This window comes from Lates calcarifer, linkage group LG5, assembly GCF_001640805.2.
Source record: "Lates calcarifer isolate ASB-BC8 linkage group LG5, TLL_Latcal_v3, whole genome shotgun sequence".
Taxonomy (NCBI): domain Eukaryota; kingdom Metazoa; phylum Chordata; class Actinopteri; family Centropomidae; genus Lates; species Lates calcarifer.
In genome coordinates this window covers 4,481,746-4,499,063 of record NC_066837.1, presented here as the reverse complement: position 1 = coordinate 4,499,063, position 17,318 = coordinate 4,481,746, and the positions used below count along the sequence as shown (strand labels likewise).

The following is a 17,318-nucleotide window of genomic DNA, read 5'->3' as shown; positions in this document are numbered from 1 at the left end:
ATTTTCCTGAACTGAATGATTAGTGTGTGCAGTGGAGTCTGGTCAGTTTCTCTCTGGGACTGTGAGTCTGACAACACCGAGGTCCTGACACAACATAAAGGCACATATGTATGTATTTAAATCAACATGTAACTAACGAAATCACATGTGACTGCATCCATCTATAAGGCTACATAAACTCCACAACTCCCTATGTACTACAAATGCACCAGCACTGGTTGCAAACAAATGTATACTTGAGGTATTAGGCAAAATGTTTGAGTTTCAAGTTGATTTTCAAGTTTAAATAAAGATAATTTTTTGAAATATTGCCATGTCTAAAACTGAATAACCTGAAAATTATCAGCAACAATGTGAAGTGCAGAACTCCTAATTTGCAGTTAAAGCTTGCTCTGACAGCAGTATAATAATTTAATAAAAACATCTTATCATTTTTGCATTTAGAATAAATTATAGGCATACAAAGTACAAATATAATGAACATATGATGCATTTTAACCACACACACACACACAGCTGCCTCCATCCAGTTCCAAATCATTTCAGCACATTGTGTTTTTGGCTGAACTGAGGGGCTCTCAGAGGCTGCCTGCTTAAAGGCCTGCTGGTTCCATATAATAATCATCCAACCACGGGAAACCATGATTTCACCCTGATATCCCTCTATTCACAGCAGGCCTATAAATCAACCAAAAACCTCAAAATGTATGTTTTTTCAGGCAGGCAAATTGGTAGCTGGGTTAAAAGCGAACAGGGCTACTCAGTCAGCATTACAAATCTGAGGGAAATGTCTGAAAAACATTACCAGGCATGAAGTCATCCATTTGTGTGCTATATGTCATTGTGTTTCTTTAGCTGGGTGAGAGCAGGAGGACTGGGGCCAAGCCAGAACATCAGCACGTGAGCTCTGGATTGATATGGAAAGACCATATGGAAAACATTTGGCAATCTGGTAATCTGAGACTAAATCTGGGGTCAGTCTTTTAATAGTTGGCGTGGCAAGGAACATCTCCTTGACCCCTTGAGATGGACATAAATATACATACATGCACATGCACACACACACACACACACACACACACACATACACACACACACACACACACGCTGCTGTCAGCCCACATGCATGTGGCAGTGATCTGGAACCCTAATTAGCAGAGGATGGGGGTGGAAGGAAGGGGAGGGTGAAATTGGACGAGAGGTTCCTCTGATTGAGGGGAAATGGGAAACAGGCAAGAACCAATGTTACCCTTTAGCCTTACACACACACAGACACACACACAAACACTCTCCCGGTAAATGATGGTTACTGGATCAGTAATGAAATATCTCTGAGTTGGCCCACTGCTTGGTACAGATCTATCCCCTGTGATTATGGCCTCCAGTCCCTGGATGCCAATATCCGTTGGTCTGAAAAAATGCAAGTTTGGAGGCTGTGATTACAGAATGAATCACTGACTAATCTGATTTGGATTACTCACTCTTGCCTTTCTTTCTGTGCTCTGCAGTCTCCAAGCGCTCAGATGACTACGGTAATAAGCCAGATCCTAAACCTTTTATGCAATTTAGGAACTGACAGTTTTATCTACAACAAATAAGGAGGTAGAGGTCAAACCTTAATACAGGGCTCTGTGGCGGGAGATGTTGGCAACACACAGTGAGGTCTTGTGGGTTAGTAGATGAGTAGAACCGGGTTCAAGCTCCATGTAGTCAAGCCGCCTTCCTGCTGAGGAGTCCTGAAGCATTACAGTGATGCCTGCCAGCACCAGGCATGTTTTTAGGCAGTCAACCATTTCTTTTGTGTCCCTACAAGCAACATCAGAGAATTATTTTAGTACACCAAAGTAGAAAATAGGCTTGGAAATATATAGCATGCTGTAAATAGGACATTAAAAAAATACTAAAATCAGTATCAAAGTAACCTTCAGAAAGTAATTTAAGTTAAATGCTCAAAGGGCTGGAAAATTTAAAGAAATATTTCCAACCTTTGACTCTATGAGATCTACTAATATCTTGCTGTCTAGTGAACAAGTGCCTGGTAGGAATTCTCTCAAGGCATTCCTCAGATGTTGCATTCACAAGGCCAAACACATGTTTTGTGAGGTAAAAGTGAAATTGGCCTTTGACCTTTGACCACAAAAACCTAATCAGATTATCCTTGAGTCCAAGTGAATGTTTGTGGCAGAGAACATGAAATTCCCTTTGGGCGTTTCTGATATACTGCCTTCACAAGAACATGAGAGTGAAATATCAAGAAGTTTAGCACAACCTGATCTTGACCTTTGATCATCAAAATCTAAATCAGGTCTTCTTTGAGTCCAAGTGAATGTTTGTGCCAAATTTGGTGAAATTCCTTCAAGATATACTGAGGTTGAGCATTACCTGCTGAACAAGGCTGAAAGTGTTTTTCGTGTACTTGGGGTAGTCCAGGTGCAGGGCATCAATCAGTTTGAAAAGGAGACAGTAGGCCTAAAGCAGGTTTGCTAGTTTATCCATCACCACAGTCCCTTCCAAGAAGATCCCAACTCTGGATGGGTTGAGCTGAGGATTTTCTTGATCAATGCACAGGATTCCCACCTGAGTTTGACTTGACAGTTACATCCTAACAGAGCAAGAGACAGATTAGCAAAGAGAGGACATAATCAGTCAGATAATGCTGTGTTGTCCACCAAAAAAATACCACTGACTATTTATGTTGTACAGAGTTTTGAGTGAGCTTGTTGTTAAATGGACAACTGGGATTTAACAACAAGCACATCCAAAACTCCAATTTGAATGTGGAAGCATTTGTGTAACTTCCAACTGGTGACGGTGAAGAAAAAATAATTTTAGACAAATGTAAGGGCATCGCATGACTTAAGTTTCTGGCAGCAGTTTTTCACATCTTTTCCACATGACTGGGCCCAAACATCAATAAGCTCCCCTTTGCTGCCAAGCTATCAAGCTATATTTGATACACAGTTTGACAACTAATATTGCCTCATCTCACACTAGCTGACAATGAGTTTACAGACATACACACAAGAAAAGACAGAAGCGATAATTCAAGATTAACTGTAATTGCTTTATCACATGCATAATATAACAAAAAAAGTCATTTAACAGGTGAAAAATGTTGGTTGAGCTGGTTAAACTAACGTTTTCTACAGTTCACAAACAGCCCATGGATTGAAAAAGTTAGCTAAGATAGCTAACAGGAGGCTAATAAGTTAAAATGCCTGTGGAACTGCTTAAAAAGAGGCTCCTCTTGAGTAACAAACAAACAAAAAACAGGCGAACTGGTCAACTTCTCAACACACACACCTATTCACACACTTGTTAACAGGAGAATATTGCTAACTGCTAACCAAGCTAGCAGTTAGCAAGCTAGCAGTTAGCAAGTTAGCAGTCTCAAAATAAAACGTAGTTAATGATACTCACCATTTTCAACAGGCCGCTCAGGCCGGAAAAGAAGCTTGCTAGCAGGTGATAAATGTCCCTTTGATTTTTTTTTTTTTTTTTTTTTTTTTTTTACTTCTCACAAACAGCCTTTGGGAGTGAAAAACGTAGTTAAGTTAGCCAACAGGTGGCTATCAGGTAAATGTAAATGTCCGTCAAACTGGTTCAAAAAAAGTTTCCACTGCTCAGAAAACGCCGCTCGAGCGAAAAAAAGGAAAGTAACCGATCAAAAATTATCTGTCGATTCGGTCAAAACAAATGTATCCAGTTCTCATCAACTTGAACTTGTGTGTGATGAGTACAGTTACAGTCATTGGTTACAGGTGGCGGATATATCTTCTTCTCCGTTACCTTCCTCTTCTTCTTTGGTTTCAAGGGCAGATTACAGAACAACTTCACAGGTGCATGTCGCCGCCTACTGTACCGGAGTGTGTCACTGTTAAAATAAAGTCCTCTGAACCTGTAGATGTTGGTCAGACAGAAAAAGTTGACTCCTTAGAAATTAAGTTAAATTAAACTATTTAGAGAGTCGTGACTTAACCATGTAGTTTTGGTTATTTGTATATTATTTTGAACGCTCCAAATCTCCCAATCTTTTCATCATTTGATAAATTTTGCATGACAGACATTTATAAATATGGGTGGCTACAGCTGAAATTAGACCCTAACTCTGGTCATGAACTGTGTAGCTTGATGGAACCACACGAAGATAAAATCTTCTATGTGCAGTTTTTCATTCACTCGTTAAAAGCATTATTCACCATCCAGGTCCCATCACCTGCCTCACTTCCCTCCACAGATGAGGAGCTTTAGGCCCCATCTATAACCTCAAGGGTCCTCAAGGCCCAGTGCACCCACTGGGAACAAAGCGGACAAATCCCAGGCTTAGTGCTCTCCACATAAAACAAACCCCTTTTCCCAGTGGACAGACCAGCCGCACCAGAGAATAATCCTGGTAAACCAGGCTTAGGATGGGTGGCTTCCAGGCATGGAGGCTACTAAATCTCACACACTGTCACCAGCTGGGAGACGTCCATGCATTCATGCTTAATAATGCAGACAGGGCCTCCTGTCACAAATAGGCAATTATAATGTGCATTCAATCACTGTCTTTCTGCTCACACAGACAGCATTCTTCCGCTCAAAATATAATTATCCATCAGCCTGCAATAGTAACACAAGCACCCTACAACTCCAATTACCCTCCACACTCTACTTTTAACCTTTTTGTGCTGCCCTGTGAGAAGCTGTGAGGCTGTTTGTACTGTAATGCTAAAGTGAAAAACTCTATTATCACTCCACATGATGCCTTCTAACTTTTCCCAGTTACTCACAGCAACCAGCTGTCAGTCACACATGATTGGCAGACAGGAGCTTTTATCTGTTTGTATAGCTACAGGTCTACATGGGTCTCAGCCTTCATGGCAACACAAGGTCAAATAATGTCTTTAAGCTGAAGAAGGTCATTCTGTCCCAGATTTAAAAGCCTTTTATTGACTCTGATAATGTCTGACTCTGTGGGACAAAATCTGTCACTTAATCATGTTGTAAAGCTTTTTGTTTTTTGTCTGTTCCCACTCAGCATTTATCATAATGTATAGCTGTGTGAATGCCGAGCCGTTGAGTAAAAGCCTTGAATCTCCTCAGCTTTCTGGGAGGTTTTTAGTTTGGCGCCAATCTTTGACAGCGTCCAGTTTGGTTTGAAAAGCCTTTCAGCAGCCTGAAAAGGTCAAAGATTACTTGTACCCTCAAAGGAACGTGTAACAGATCAATAATAATGAAACACCCTTAAATAATGTGACATAATAAAATCAGATTTTAAAGTCAGTATTATTTAAAATTAACATTGTATTCCACCACATGCAGTATTCACATTTACAAAAGGCTGCATGTAACTGCATATGGTACAACCCTGATGTAATTATAAACTATAAGCAACTTTGAACATATGGATCCCATTTTCTGACTGTTTGAATATGTAAATAATAGTGAATTTAAAAGATGTCGAGAGATAACGCAGGAAAAACTGCAGTATCAGCCTGAAGATCTTAATAACTAACAGGTGGTGCAGGGTGAATGGACATAATGCACATATTTCAGCTGCAATATAGACTCTCAGAAAGCTTGATTGTGCAAATCTTAACCTCACACTGCCCAGATTTACACTTGTACTGTTGTGTAGTTAGGCCAACCATTGTTGTACCACTCTTCTTTGCGGTGTGCTTAGCTAAAGGCCACATATATGTGTCCCACATACATTCAATTCAATCACTGACACATTCAGTCTAACTTAATTCATAGTTTACATTCACTTTCAATCACCAAAAAGTTTGTTTGCATTTGTTCCCATCCATATTACCTGTTGGCCATGTGTCCAAACTGTCAAGCAGGAAGTGAGAGCGTCCAATGGGCTTTCTAGTATGAGGAGCTCAGACTGTACCATGTGGTGGGGTTGAGGGGGTTAAATTACTATTCCTGTGCAAGGAGTATTTATAAAGAGAAATAGTCAGAAGCAGAAGAGCTCCTTATTATCATCATCATCATCATGTCCCCCATGATCCAACACATCTGGTTGTGGAAACTCAATGCCTTCATTTAGCTGCAGAGGAGGACAGAAAATGTCACGTTTGATCTGGTCGAGGTTGAAAATAACATGCATTTTATAGCCTATTGTCCATTTTATTATGGCCTTGGAGTGAAGTTTTTCCTAAAAATGTCGCAATCTGTTCTACATAACCTAAAACAGCAGGGCTCCAAATGTGGTAAAGTTTGTAGTAAAAAGTAAAGTTTAGTCTGTTTAAGTTTATTTATGCTGCACAGGACCTGAATATCTATATCTTTCAGTGTCATATTGTAGTGTTATGGAGGTGTATGTAGGCATCTTTTAACACCAGTTAAATACATGCATTCCTTCAGTCCTTCACAGTGATATGTGTACATTTTTATTTACATCTAGTACAGCATGTAGGCACGGACACTAAGAATATAATCCTTTCTCTTTTCTTTTCCATCCTTCCTTTTTCACCAAACCATGGTCAGAGGAATAAAGGGGAACCTCAGTTTAGCCCTGAAAACGAGGTGGTTTTTGACTCTCAAAGGATTTAGAAGGATGAGTATATAGCAACCCATTCATTGTCACGTACTGTAATGAGTGAGCACGAGTGATTTACAGTGAAAATGACATCATAATGACTGGGGATGGTGGTGATTTGTAACATCCCAAAATCTTAGAAAGGGAAGGAGGAAGCCTGGGCTGCCTTACATGAACTCTAAATTCAGCTTCTGATGTAATGTCATCGAGGCTTATAAATTAAGTTTTTTTATTAAGTTTTATTTATCCAACTTTCTCTTTGAAGCGACACCCAGCTTTTAATCTCCTCTTTCTACTTCTGATGCTGAACAGTCAAACAGTAAGAGGAGGAGAAGACAAGTCACTCATTTACTTTCACTTCCAAGATTTTTCCAGCCAAATGTATTTAAGCTTTTGACACTGTGGCCACAAGTTGTTGTTCCCAGATGTTTACCTGTTGTTCCCAGATGTTTACCTGTTAAGTACATGTTGTTTATCTTTCAGATGCTGATTGGAAAAGTTGACAGTTTCTGGTTGAGTGGAGAGCAAACTGAAGCTCAGGCTTGGGCTCCTAAGAACTGAATTTAATGTTATCTGCTGATCAACAGCATATACCAGGTTGTAATCATGCTAAACTGGTCTGGACCGTGTGGGATTCCTTCGGCCAACTGTAACTCTCTTATGATCCAGCAGTTTTGTTATTCATAAGCCCCTGTTACTCCTGAGTGTACCAGTGCACATTCATCTCTACACTGGTAGAACCAAGACTAGCCTCTGTGCATTTACCATAACTGTAATTATTTTTATGTCACGTGAACCTGTTTTTGTTCAGATGCCCACACTGGATTCTTCTTTGGAAAGTACAGTACAGTCAGTTAAAAAGAGAAAAGTTTTCCTCTAAACTTGCATTTAATTAAATCATCAAATTACATTCTTGTCCAGATGTTTTGGGAGAATGAGACATTTAAAAAAAAGTAAATGTACAAGACTGTGAGATTAGGAAGTGATGACCACCCTACAAACATCTTTAAGTGAAGTAGTAGTAGTAAAGTTTTAATATATGTAAATGAGCCTGTGTATTATCTGTTTTTGTCAGGATTTCTTTACAACACACACATTATCTTCCTTTCTACGACAAAGATTAACCTGCTATCAACAAGTGACCACCTGTCATGAAAACAAATCTCTCTCAGAAATACTGAGAGTGCCTACAAATGTATCAGAAAGGCATTTGAACTCTCTAGATGATGGGTAGTGCAAATATTTTTCAAGGACTAATGATCACAAAGTTCTTCCACCTGCTTCCAACATAGGAAATGTAGTGATTCTGCCTCAGTAGAAAGGCTTTGAAATGCTGCTGAGAATCCAGCTCGTGTCCAGATAGATGCTCAGAGGAAGGTTGTATGACACGTCCCTGTAAAATGCATCGCGCACACTCACCCCTGATCTTGTATCGATCCATTTAATCCATTTTTAGCAGTTATAGACCACATGTTAAAGAGAACAGAAAATATACTGTGGCAGCATATGAAAAAGACAGCCACCGGCCCGTTCTGCATGTCAGTGTGACTTTGGATTAAATCATAACTCTCCCTTGGGAGGCACCACAAGTCCTGTTTGTGAAGACTGACCACTTTTAGTCTGAGCAGTTGGAAAACCCCGGTCTGAAATGTTCCCGATGACCCTCACAAAAGCTTCTGTTCAGACGCTGCGCACAGTGATTAAATGGGTGGCTGAAAACATCAAACACTCAGAGAACTGGAGTTTTGAGCGTGAGTATGAAAGAAAGTTTGTTCAGTCTTGTGCAACACCAAACGAGGGCTGATCATGACATTACTGACTCAACACCGCTATCTACTGTTGACTTACAGTTTAAATGTTTAAGCTTAGTTTAAAAGCAAACTGACTGAAATAAATGAATGAAAGCCAAAAACAAAAACTTTCAATGTTTAAGCATTTATTTAAATAGGCTTTTGCATGGTTTTGCTGCCACATACAGGTGCAACAAACCATAATGAGAACAACTAAGTCTAGATTTGACATGAACAAATATTTAAGATCATGGTTCTAGTTTTCCACCTGTTTTCATTTTTTGTTAAAACAATGGAATATCCCCTCAGATTTAACAATACCGGAGCAGCTAGTAAAGCCTCACATGGGGAAAAAGTAACACATTATTTCACAGGATACACAATGTCCTATTATTTCCTAATCAGTTTCTGAGAAAGAATTATGTAATTTGGTACTAATCATACAGAAAATAGAGACAAACCTCTCAGTAACTCCCCATTAATTTATCTGGACTCTTTAATTACAACTAGATAATAAAATAATTGACTAACTCCATGAAGAAAACAACACAAATAGAGTGAGATGAGATTATCAGCAGTTGTTGATTTACAGAGACATTCCTTTCAAAGAAAAACTAAAATCTTACTGATGGGAAAAACTTCCCATTCAAACCCATGTAAATATTCACTGACTGTATTGGTGACTATATTCTCTACACTTGTTGAATTATATGATGAACTGAGACAAACTTCACATTGTTGCATGCTGAGCTGAGCTGCTATAATTAGTACCAAATTACATATTCCTTAGGGCATTATTACAACACTGTGGATAAAAATAATAAAACTGTCACACTGTAATTTTCTTCCTAATGCCCATATAATGTGTTGCTTTTCATCCAGGTACAATCCATTTTAATTTCCTGCCTTACTATTTTGGCTGATGACAACAGATCTGGTCTGCTATGTCAATGGTTCATTGTTATTTAATAAAGTGTGGCCGTCTCTTTGTGTGCACTTTGTGACTCAAGGAGTACTGAAGTTTCAATTACAGTAAGCAGGGAGGAGAATTACACCACAACAGTCCTCTATAGTCGCCATCTTGCTTCTCTTCCAGCAGTTCTCGTGTTTCTCAGCCTGGCACCTGTCTGTAGTGATGAGCCGGTGGGTGTGTGGGTGGGTGGACCTGACGTCTACATGGCCTGTTTGCCAACTGCAGCTTCAACAATGTGTGACTGTGTCAACACAAATACCACTCTGCCCCTCTCTTCCTCCTCCTTACTCAATCCCCAAAGCAAGAGACGACAGCATGGAGGCCCAGTCAGCGGATATCTTTTCTTCCTTTACCATGGTGTTTTTTACCTGTGAGAAAAGGCAGAACATGTGTTAAGATAAAATAACTGAAGGTCTTTAAACTAGAGACTCGTAACTGCAGCTGTGGTGCAAAAGGTTTATCACAGTCACCCTGCAGATGACGACTTTATGATTAGTAAAAGATAATTCACCTGAACATGTCTATCAGGGAAGGAGTGAGGTGTTTAAAGCTCCCACCTGCAGCCTGAGTGTCAGCTAAACATTTTCTTTAGTTTAGAGAAGAAGCCTCCCTCCTCCTTCTGCTCCTGTTGCTTTTCCTGTCCCTCCTCTGCGCTGGCTGTCTTTGCACCAGATCCTGAGGTGCTGCTGCCCCCTCCTGGACACAGACACACACTACATCAGTTTAGCTACATCAGCAGATGGCACAAGACCTGAGAGCACAGGGCACTGACTGACTATCTATGTGTGTGTCTGCAGACTAGGGTGTAGTGATGTTTGGACTGGTGGAGTTGAACTCCAGCACTGACCTGCAGAAGGACTGACACCATTGACGGTTCCCTGCACGTCTGTCTCCTCCTCAGCATAACTCAGCAACAGAGAGCGCTGCCTTCGAGTCAACTTCCTGCAGGAGAAAACAACAGGAACAAGACTAAATGATAAAAACTGAGTCATGTGTAATTCTTCACAGGAACGCATCACAGTCTAAGGACATAAAGAAATGACAGCCTCTGCCAGCCTTGGCCTTCCACTGTCTACAAACTCAAACCTGACACATATTGTGATAATTAAATATTAAAAATTCTTAAAACTCTACTGAATAAATCATAGTTTTATTTAAAATTCCAGAAGTGCCTTGCATGTGTGTCTTACTTGGGCACTCTGATCTTGATGTGAACATAATGATCTCCGTAGCTGTAGCTGTTCATCCTCCGAATGCCTTTCCCGTGCAGCCGGATCACCTGATCAGCCTGGCAGCTGGGAGGAATCTAAAAACAGAGACAACAGATCTTGAAACAGAGAACGGAGACGTGCTCTATTGAAACTCTACAAGGAAATATATCTGGTCTTCAGCTCCCCCTGCTGGCTGGGCACAGAGGCGCTGCTCACGGCACTCAATTTCTCACATATGAAACCTAGTACATGACATTATTCCCTCATTACTCCTTTAGGAAGTCCTAAACATTATTGGGTGCAGTATTATATCAACATTAACAGCTCCCTGTCAATGGCTACGGCCCCATCCTGCTTTAAACACACTCTCTTCCAGATCACATTCAGTTTTTTTGTTTGTTTATTCTTTTTGCAATGATGTTGTGTTTTTATGATTTTATCAAGATATCCTTTGCTTTTATTACTTTATTTATATCCTCTTATTTATGTCTTGGTGTAATTTCATCGTTCAAGTGTTTTTACTTGATTGCAATCAAACAATCTCATACTTCCATCTCTTGCTGAAGCTCTTTGGTCAACATGTCTTGTTTTTAAATGTGCTGAATGAATGACCTGACCTGACTTGACTTAATTAATCCATCTAGAAGCTGATATATTATTATTTTGAGTCAGAACTTGAGGAGGAGTGCCCTGCTGTTTACTCACCACTATACTGATGGTTTCATAGAGACCCTGTGCTGTGGCTGTGCCCCCCAGGATGGCCTGAGCTATAGAAATCAGTATGTCTGAATGGATGTCGACTCCATTGCGCCTGAACACTGGACTCCTCTGGACCTGTACAGAGACATATTGAATAAAACACAACACATACTTTTAACATAACAACAAACTCTACTCTTGCACATTTGCTGGTATTCAGTGCCTCCTGAAATGCTACAAAACAAAGAATTTAATCAGTCACAGACCTGAGGCAGTAACAACTTACCCTGAATGTAATGAGGATTTCTTTTGTCCCTACTGACATGCGCACTGTCTGACCATGTTCCACACCTATAAAACAACATCACATGGATTATTTCTGGCTCAGTGTATTCATCATTATTCTATTCACAACTTTAAATAACACAGAGAATCTCTAAGGATCGTTAACTTCAGCAGACTTAACTCTAACGTGCATTCAGAAGAAAACACATTAGGGTTAGGTTTTACATACAAACAGATCTATGAATTTGTTTAAGCTTTTGTCCTTCACTTGTGATTGCAGGAAAAAACCTACCAGCAGGTACAGGTACAGTGACCGTCTGCCTCTTCTTGGTCTGACCTGAACCTCGGCACAGAGCACAGGGAGTAATTATGATGGATCCCTTTCCACCGCAGCGTCGACAGGAGGTGCGCATCATGAAAGGGCCTGTGTTGATCGACTCCTGCAGGGGGCGACAGAGATGGTTTTATACTGTATAGTAGCTGACTGACTGCACAGTGGAACAGTGTGGTGAAGTCCTGTGAGCTTAAACAAACAGATCCTACAAGTTAAAGGGCAGAGGCCCTGCTAACTACCTCACTGACACATCTGAAACTCACCATGCCCGTGCCATTGCAATAGTGACAATGTGACACCTTGGTGCCCGGCTCACTGCCCTTTCCATCACACCTTGGGCAGACGTCATCAATGTTCACACTCAGCTCCTTACTCGCTCCCTTCGCTGCCTCACTAAATGTAAGCTCCATCACAAACTGTGGGAAGAAAGAAGAAACTGACCTGTTACATATGGTTTGTTTAAATTGTTCTTAAGACTTAAATTGAAAAACTTTCATGTAAAATAATTATAATAATAACAGTTCTCACCTCAGGCCTTTGCTCAAATACGTTGTGGATATCCCCGAAGCCCCTTCCTCCAGTAAACTCTCCAAAGATCTTCCTGAAGAGCTCTTCAGGATCTATACTGGTCCCGGCTCTGTAGTACTGCTGCTGGCCTGCCCCGGCTCGGCTGGGGTCGAAGCCCGCTGCTCCGTATGTGTCATACTGCTTCCTCTTCACCTCATCACTCAGCACCTAAACACAACAAGAGCCAATCTGTGGGTTTTTGCAGAGGTAATTGCTGCTTATCTTCTATAAGATGTTTAACTACATTCTGTTATTTGTCTCGTACCTCATAGGCTTCAGCCAGTTTGGCGAACTTCTCCTTGGCCTCTGGGTCATCTGGGTTGGTATCTGGGTGGTACTTCTTTGCCAGCTGGTGAAGGATGATCAAAAAGTGGAAGAAAGGAAAACAGCAGTGAGTGAGAAGGCGTCAGATTCAACTTCTTTCCAAAGGTATCCAGACAAACTAGAGTCAAACTAGAGTCTGTTTCTTTGTACAAATCAAACTCTTTTAGCCACTTTCCATCTCCAATTAAAAATAAATGATGAGCAACTAGTTAATCATGTGCTGTTGCAGCTTGGTCTCATTATAAAATGTGTCTCCGACCTGGTAATAAGCCTTTTTGATGTCCTTCTGTGAGGCAGTGCGGGAAACACCCAGGACTTCATAGAAGTCCTGCTTGTTTGTGAAACTGCTGCTGGTGTGGAAACAGTGGCTGGTGGTGACATGGAGAAACTTCTCCCCTGCAGAGAAAAGGACAAAAAAAGGGACGGTTTAATTAGGAGTACGCTGATGAGATATCTGTAATATTTAATGAGAAGTGTTTTTGTTCCCAGCCCCAAGAAAAAGAAGCATAAAGAAGCTACCTGTTAAACACAGCAGTAATTCATCAACAAGGTCCAACACTACTGCACTTATATATGAACTTTACCACAAATGACCATAATGTAAAATGTCAGCAACATGTTACAAGAAAAATAGATTCAAGTTCATGGCTCAGTTTTAGCACTGCTTAATTGAAATGAACATGAAAACCTGGTTATTATTGTTCTTCTGTAGACGATCATAGTGACACATGATCCAGGTTTCTGGTTGTCTGACTGCAGACATTATGTGAGGGTTCAGAAACCTGGATAAGGATCCTACTCCGGGTAGGATATCCAAGTTTCTCAAAACCAGGATAAGGTTTGTCCAGGTGTCTGAAACTGACATATGCAGTTTATATGCACACAACACCCTAACGATTGAATTTGGTTTAATAATTACGTTTTGGCAGCATTTAATAATAAAAGTGAGCGTGGAAATCCAGACGATGCTGACACACAGGAGATGTGACTGGAACAAGGTCAGTGTTTGATCAGACTGTTACTGATGTAACAACACTGCAAACACCAACAAAGAGTTGCATCATTCTGTCTCCGCCGCTAACCAGCCTCCGAGGACTCTGCAAGCCTTACTTTAGTCGCCTGAACACTCTGAAAGTCACATCACAAACACCACGGCAACAGGACTCTGAACATTTACACAGACTCTGACAGAGTGACAGAGGACTGCGCCTGTAAGAAACTCTTTGACTGTTAAGCTAACATTTAGCATCTCACCTGTCAGTCTTCTCAATGTCACGGCACTTCCGTGTCTCCAGGAGCTCGGGCTAACCGTTATCCCACCCCGATGCGTCTGCGATAACGTCGCCGAGCAAACTCCTGCATGTCTGGCGGAGACGATTAGAAAACGACCGCTACGGGGTCTAGAGGTAACTGATGCTGTTAACCAGCGTGTAGTCAGCCGGCTAGCGGAGGACGCCATTTTCGCGTCACTACCGGTGTTAGAGCTGGTCTGCGCATGTGCGGGGGGATCAGATTTTTACCAAAATAAAAGTTGAAATGTTATGTAATGCAATAACTAACTAACTGCATTTATTCAAGTACTACACTTAAAATTATAAGGCTACTTGTTCTTTATTTAAGTATTTCCGTTTTATACTATTTTATACTTGCACTGCACTGCAGATGTAAATATTCCACTATATTTATTTAACAATTATGGTTAGTAGACTTTTAAAATCTGCACCCTGCACACACACACACACACACACACACACAGGTGTTTTAGGAGTTACAATTGGGAGTTACATGTCGCCAAACTCACTCACCTTGTAGACAGAAGATGGCGCCACTGAGCTGTAAATGGCCGACACTGCAGTTAATTGCACTGTCTGGCTCTAGTTTGGAAACTGACAGTGCTTATGGATGAGAATGAAATAATAACAATAAAAATAACATGTTCCTGGGGACACTTGGTTCTCTGGAGCAGTGAAACTCTAATCTAGTCATCTCAAGGCTGTGATGGGACATTGACCTTTGTGTCCTAGGGTGAGGGTTCAAAGGTCACTGAAAGGATGGTGGGACAAGAACAATGTTCCTCTGCATTAGTCAGGAGTCAAGACATGTTTTGTTCAGCTTAGCAATTGAAAACGTCCTCATAAAATGACAAAATGTAACTTATTTTGCTCAAAAGTAGTTACACCTTCTACAAATTCATTTCTTCAGTGAAGTCTGTTCAGTTTAATGCTCAGGAGACATCAGTGTAGAGCAATAAACTAATATTTACTTGCTGCCAGTTACATTCATCTACTTTTCTCCGTTTTAGGCCGTCACGCTTGCACCATCAAACAAAAATAAAAAGTTACGCAACAATTCCCATGATACAACCACAATAAATTAATAGAAAGTATTAAAAATGCATACAATGCAGTATGTTACCAGCTAAAATGTACTTCATAGTAGATTCCAGTGGCCAGTGTTATATAGTATAATATAGTCTCATAATATCAGACGCCTACTCTTATTCCTCTCACATTTGCTCAACCAGACAAAGCAAAGATACGCAGGCTATTGATCTGACAGGACGACGGTCATGTCAGGGTTTCTACGACGCGAACATGCTGAATGGATGTCAGTGCGTGTGACCTGATGAAAGAGAAGCTCACGCTCCCTTTCACTTTCCCCACCATCTCTCTCTCATTCCCCGCCGTCTCCAAGGCAACCTCCAAAACAGCATCCCAGCTGTGTGTGTGTGTGTGTGTGTGTGTGTGTGTGTGTCTGTGTGGAATGTACTACCAAAGGAAGCAGAGAGATTTGCCACTCAGTAATGTAAATATCACTGTGAGCAACGATTCTTATCTCAATAAAGATGCTCTGACTTCCAGTGTCTGAATGCTAACACAGAGTGGTTCATTTCATATATAACAGTGTGTGCATGTGGATGTTGACAGGCTAAATGTGCTCAGTGATGGGTTTATGTTCACACGTTTTGGGTATGTGACTCATCACATGTGAGTGAATAGTCTGAGCCATCTCTACTTATCCTCTGGTCATTCTTTGCTTTTTAATCTCTCCAGCTATGGAGATGGAGGGTCTGAGGTCACGTCGTCAGATCAGTGGGAGGTGGGGCAGGGGTGTCAATCTTCACTCCACTACTTAAGCTCCAACCACTGCACCCCTACACACACACACACACACACGCTGTCATAAAGTACTGAGTTCAAAGCTGCACTGTTCATTGCAAGCCTGTGGTTGTAATTAGTGTGTTAGAGTTATGAGCAATGGTAATAGAGGTCCATATATCAGCCCTGCTGTCAGACCCCAGCACGACTACTTCATACCTTTAAGCCAAAACACAGACGCATGGAGGGACACAACACCACTGACCCAGTTTGCTCCTGTTCAGCTCAAACAAACGCTCAATTGTGAGAAAAACCAATGCATTTTGCAGCATGAACCACACGTCAAAATCTGATGTCAGCTTGGTGTGGATCAACTTTTAGTATATTTGTCATTGTAAATTGATGCAGCATTCAGCTCTACAACAGCAACAGTGAAGGTTTAGCTAAAGAGTTTTGAGCTAAGATTATTTGTGTATCCAATAAAATAAATACTCACACTACATCACTATCCATGTTGCAACAGATACATGATGTGATAGGATATTTGAGGGTGTCACAGTCCTGTAAGTTTCCTTCATATTTCTGGGATTGAGATGAACTAATATTCCAGTGCTTTGGTTTCAAATAAAACTGGGATTATCTGGGACTGAGGTTGGAGAGTACAAATTTTATAGTTTTTTTGTACAAAGACTGCAAACTTTTAACAGAAAGCAGGTGTTAGACACAGGTATTTACACTAACAAACTACTTTATGGGAAGATCATGGCTGATACAGGCGACTTAAAGTCAGGATGTCTCATTTATCAAGACAATTCTTTCTTAAAACCTTTCTTAAAATTTAATTTGCTAGCATAATCATAAAAGATATAATTTGATTAAATTATGTTTTTTTTTTTAAATCTGACAGTGGATTTAATCTGGTGGTTAGGATGAATGCTATATGCTGTGATCACAACATCCCCATCCATCCCCCCAAAATGCAAAAATAAAATGTCCAGAAAATCCAGAAACATATCATGGGAGTCCATCAGTCATGTACACAGTTTGACCATCTACATATCTAACACAAAACTACTCAGGAAAAGTGAACTTCGTGGGTCCTGCCATCAAATTGCCTCAGTGACTTTATTCAAGCAGTCTGTGTTTTTACATCTCTTGTGGCAGTGTTATTATTGTACCTGCATAAAGTAAAACAAATTCAGGAATGCTAATGTCCCCTGCAGTACCCTGTTGCTCCCACCCTCCCCTCCTCCTTCCCCCTGCTGGTTGTTTTGACTGGGAGTCATGAGATTGCCCCCCAGCAACGTCCCATCCTCTCCACAGCCTCTGTGACATTTTCATGTCACAAATAAACATCAGAGGGAGACAGGAACAGAGAGCACATGGGGCAATTTCATAACCTCTTGAACATAATCAGTCAGTGTTCTGCTAGTTGTGGGTGTGTGCGTGTCCAGAGAGTGATCTCACAGCCAGAGGAAGCTGAACATCTCACATTCATCTTTCAGACA

General features: G+C 40.8%; 1 protein-coding gene and 1 long non-coding RNA gene across 4 annotated transcripts; both read right to left on the bottom strand.

The window, feature by feature from the left end:
• Window positions 1-1,075: 1,075 nt before the first annotated feature.
• Window positions 1,076-4,147, bottom strand: LOC108887193 (uncharacterized). The gene is made up of 3 exons (XR_007813162.1): window positions 3,421-4,147; window positions 2,383-2,602; window positions 1,076-1,806 (listed from the first exon to the last, which is right to left on the bottom strand). It is a non-coding gene; the product is annotated as an uncharacterized LOC108887193 (long non-coding RNA).
• A 4,301-nt stretch (window positions 4,148-8,448) lies between these two features.
• On the bottom strand, window positions 8,449-14,207 carry LOC108887188 (dnaJ homolog subfamily A member 3, mitochondrial). Of its 3 annotated transcripts, none has more exons than XM_051070417.1 (12): window positions 13,967-14,207; window positions 12,972-13,108; window positions 12,654-12,737; window positions 12,350-12,556; window positions 12,085-12,237; window positions 11,780-11,927; window positions 11,489-11,553; window positions 11,209-11,337; window positions 10,483-10,598; window positions 10,140-10,234; window positions 9,850-10,005; window positions 8,449-9,660 (listed from the first exon to the last, which is right to left on the bottom strand). In XM_051070417.1, exons 1-11 carry the CDS (start codon window positions 14,169-14,171, stop codon window positions 9,881-9,883), a joined length of 1,464 nt encoding a protein of 487 aa, XP_050926374.1. In that variant the 5' UTR covers window positions 14,172-14,207; the 3' UTR covers window positions 8,449-9,660; window positions 9,850-9,880. The 3 variants fall into 3 exon arrangements, with proteins under 3 accessions (XP_050926374.1, XP_018537982.1, XP_018537983.1); XM_018682466.1 differs by having other exon boundaries at window positions 9,850-9,988; XM_018682467.1 differs by lacking the exon at window positions 9,850-10,005.
• Window positions 14,208-17,318: the final 3,111 nt, after the last annotated feature.

Coding starts and splice junctions, on each gene's coding strand:
- LOC108887188 (XM_051070417.1), bottom strand. CDS start 14,171: ATGGCGTCCTCCGCTAGCCGGCTGACTACACGCTGGTTAACAGCATCA. Junction 11,928..12,084: donor ATTGCAATGGCACGGGCATG/GTGAGTTTCAGA, acceptor CGCCCCCTGCAG/GAGTCGATCAACACAGGCCC. Junction 10,235..10,482: donor ATCAAGATCAGAGTGCCCAA/GTAAGACACACA, acceptor TTTCTCCTGCAG/GAAGTTGACTCGAAGGCAGC.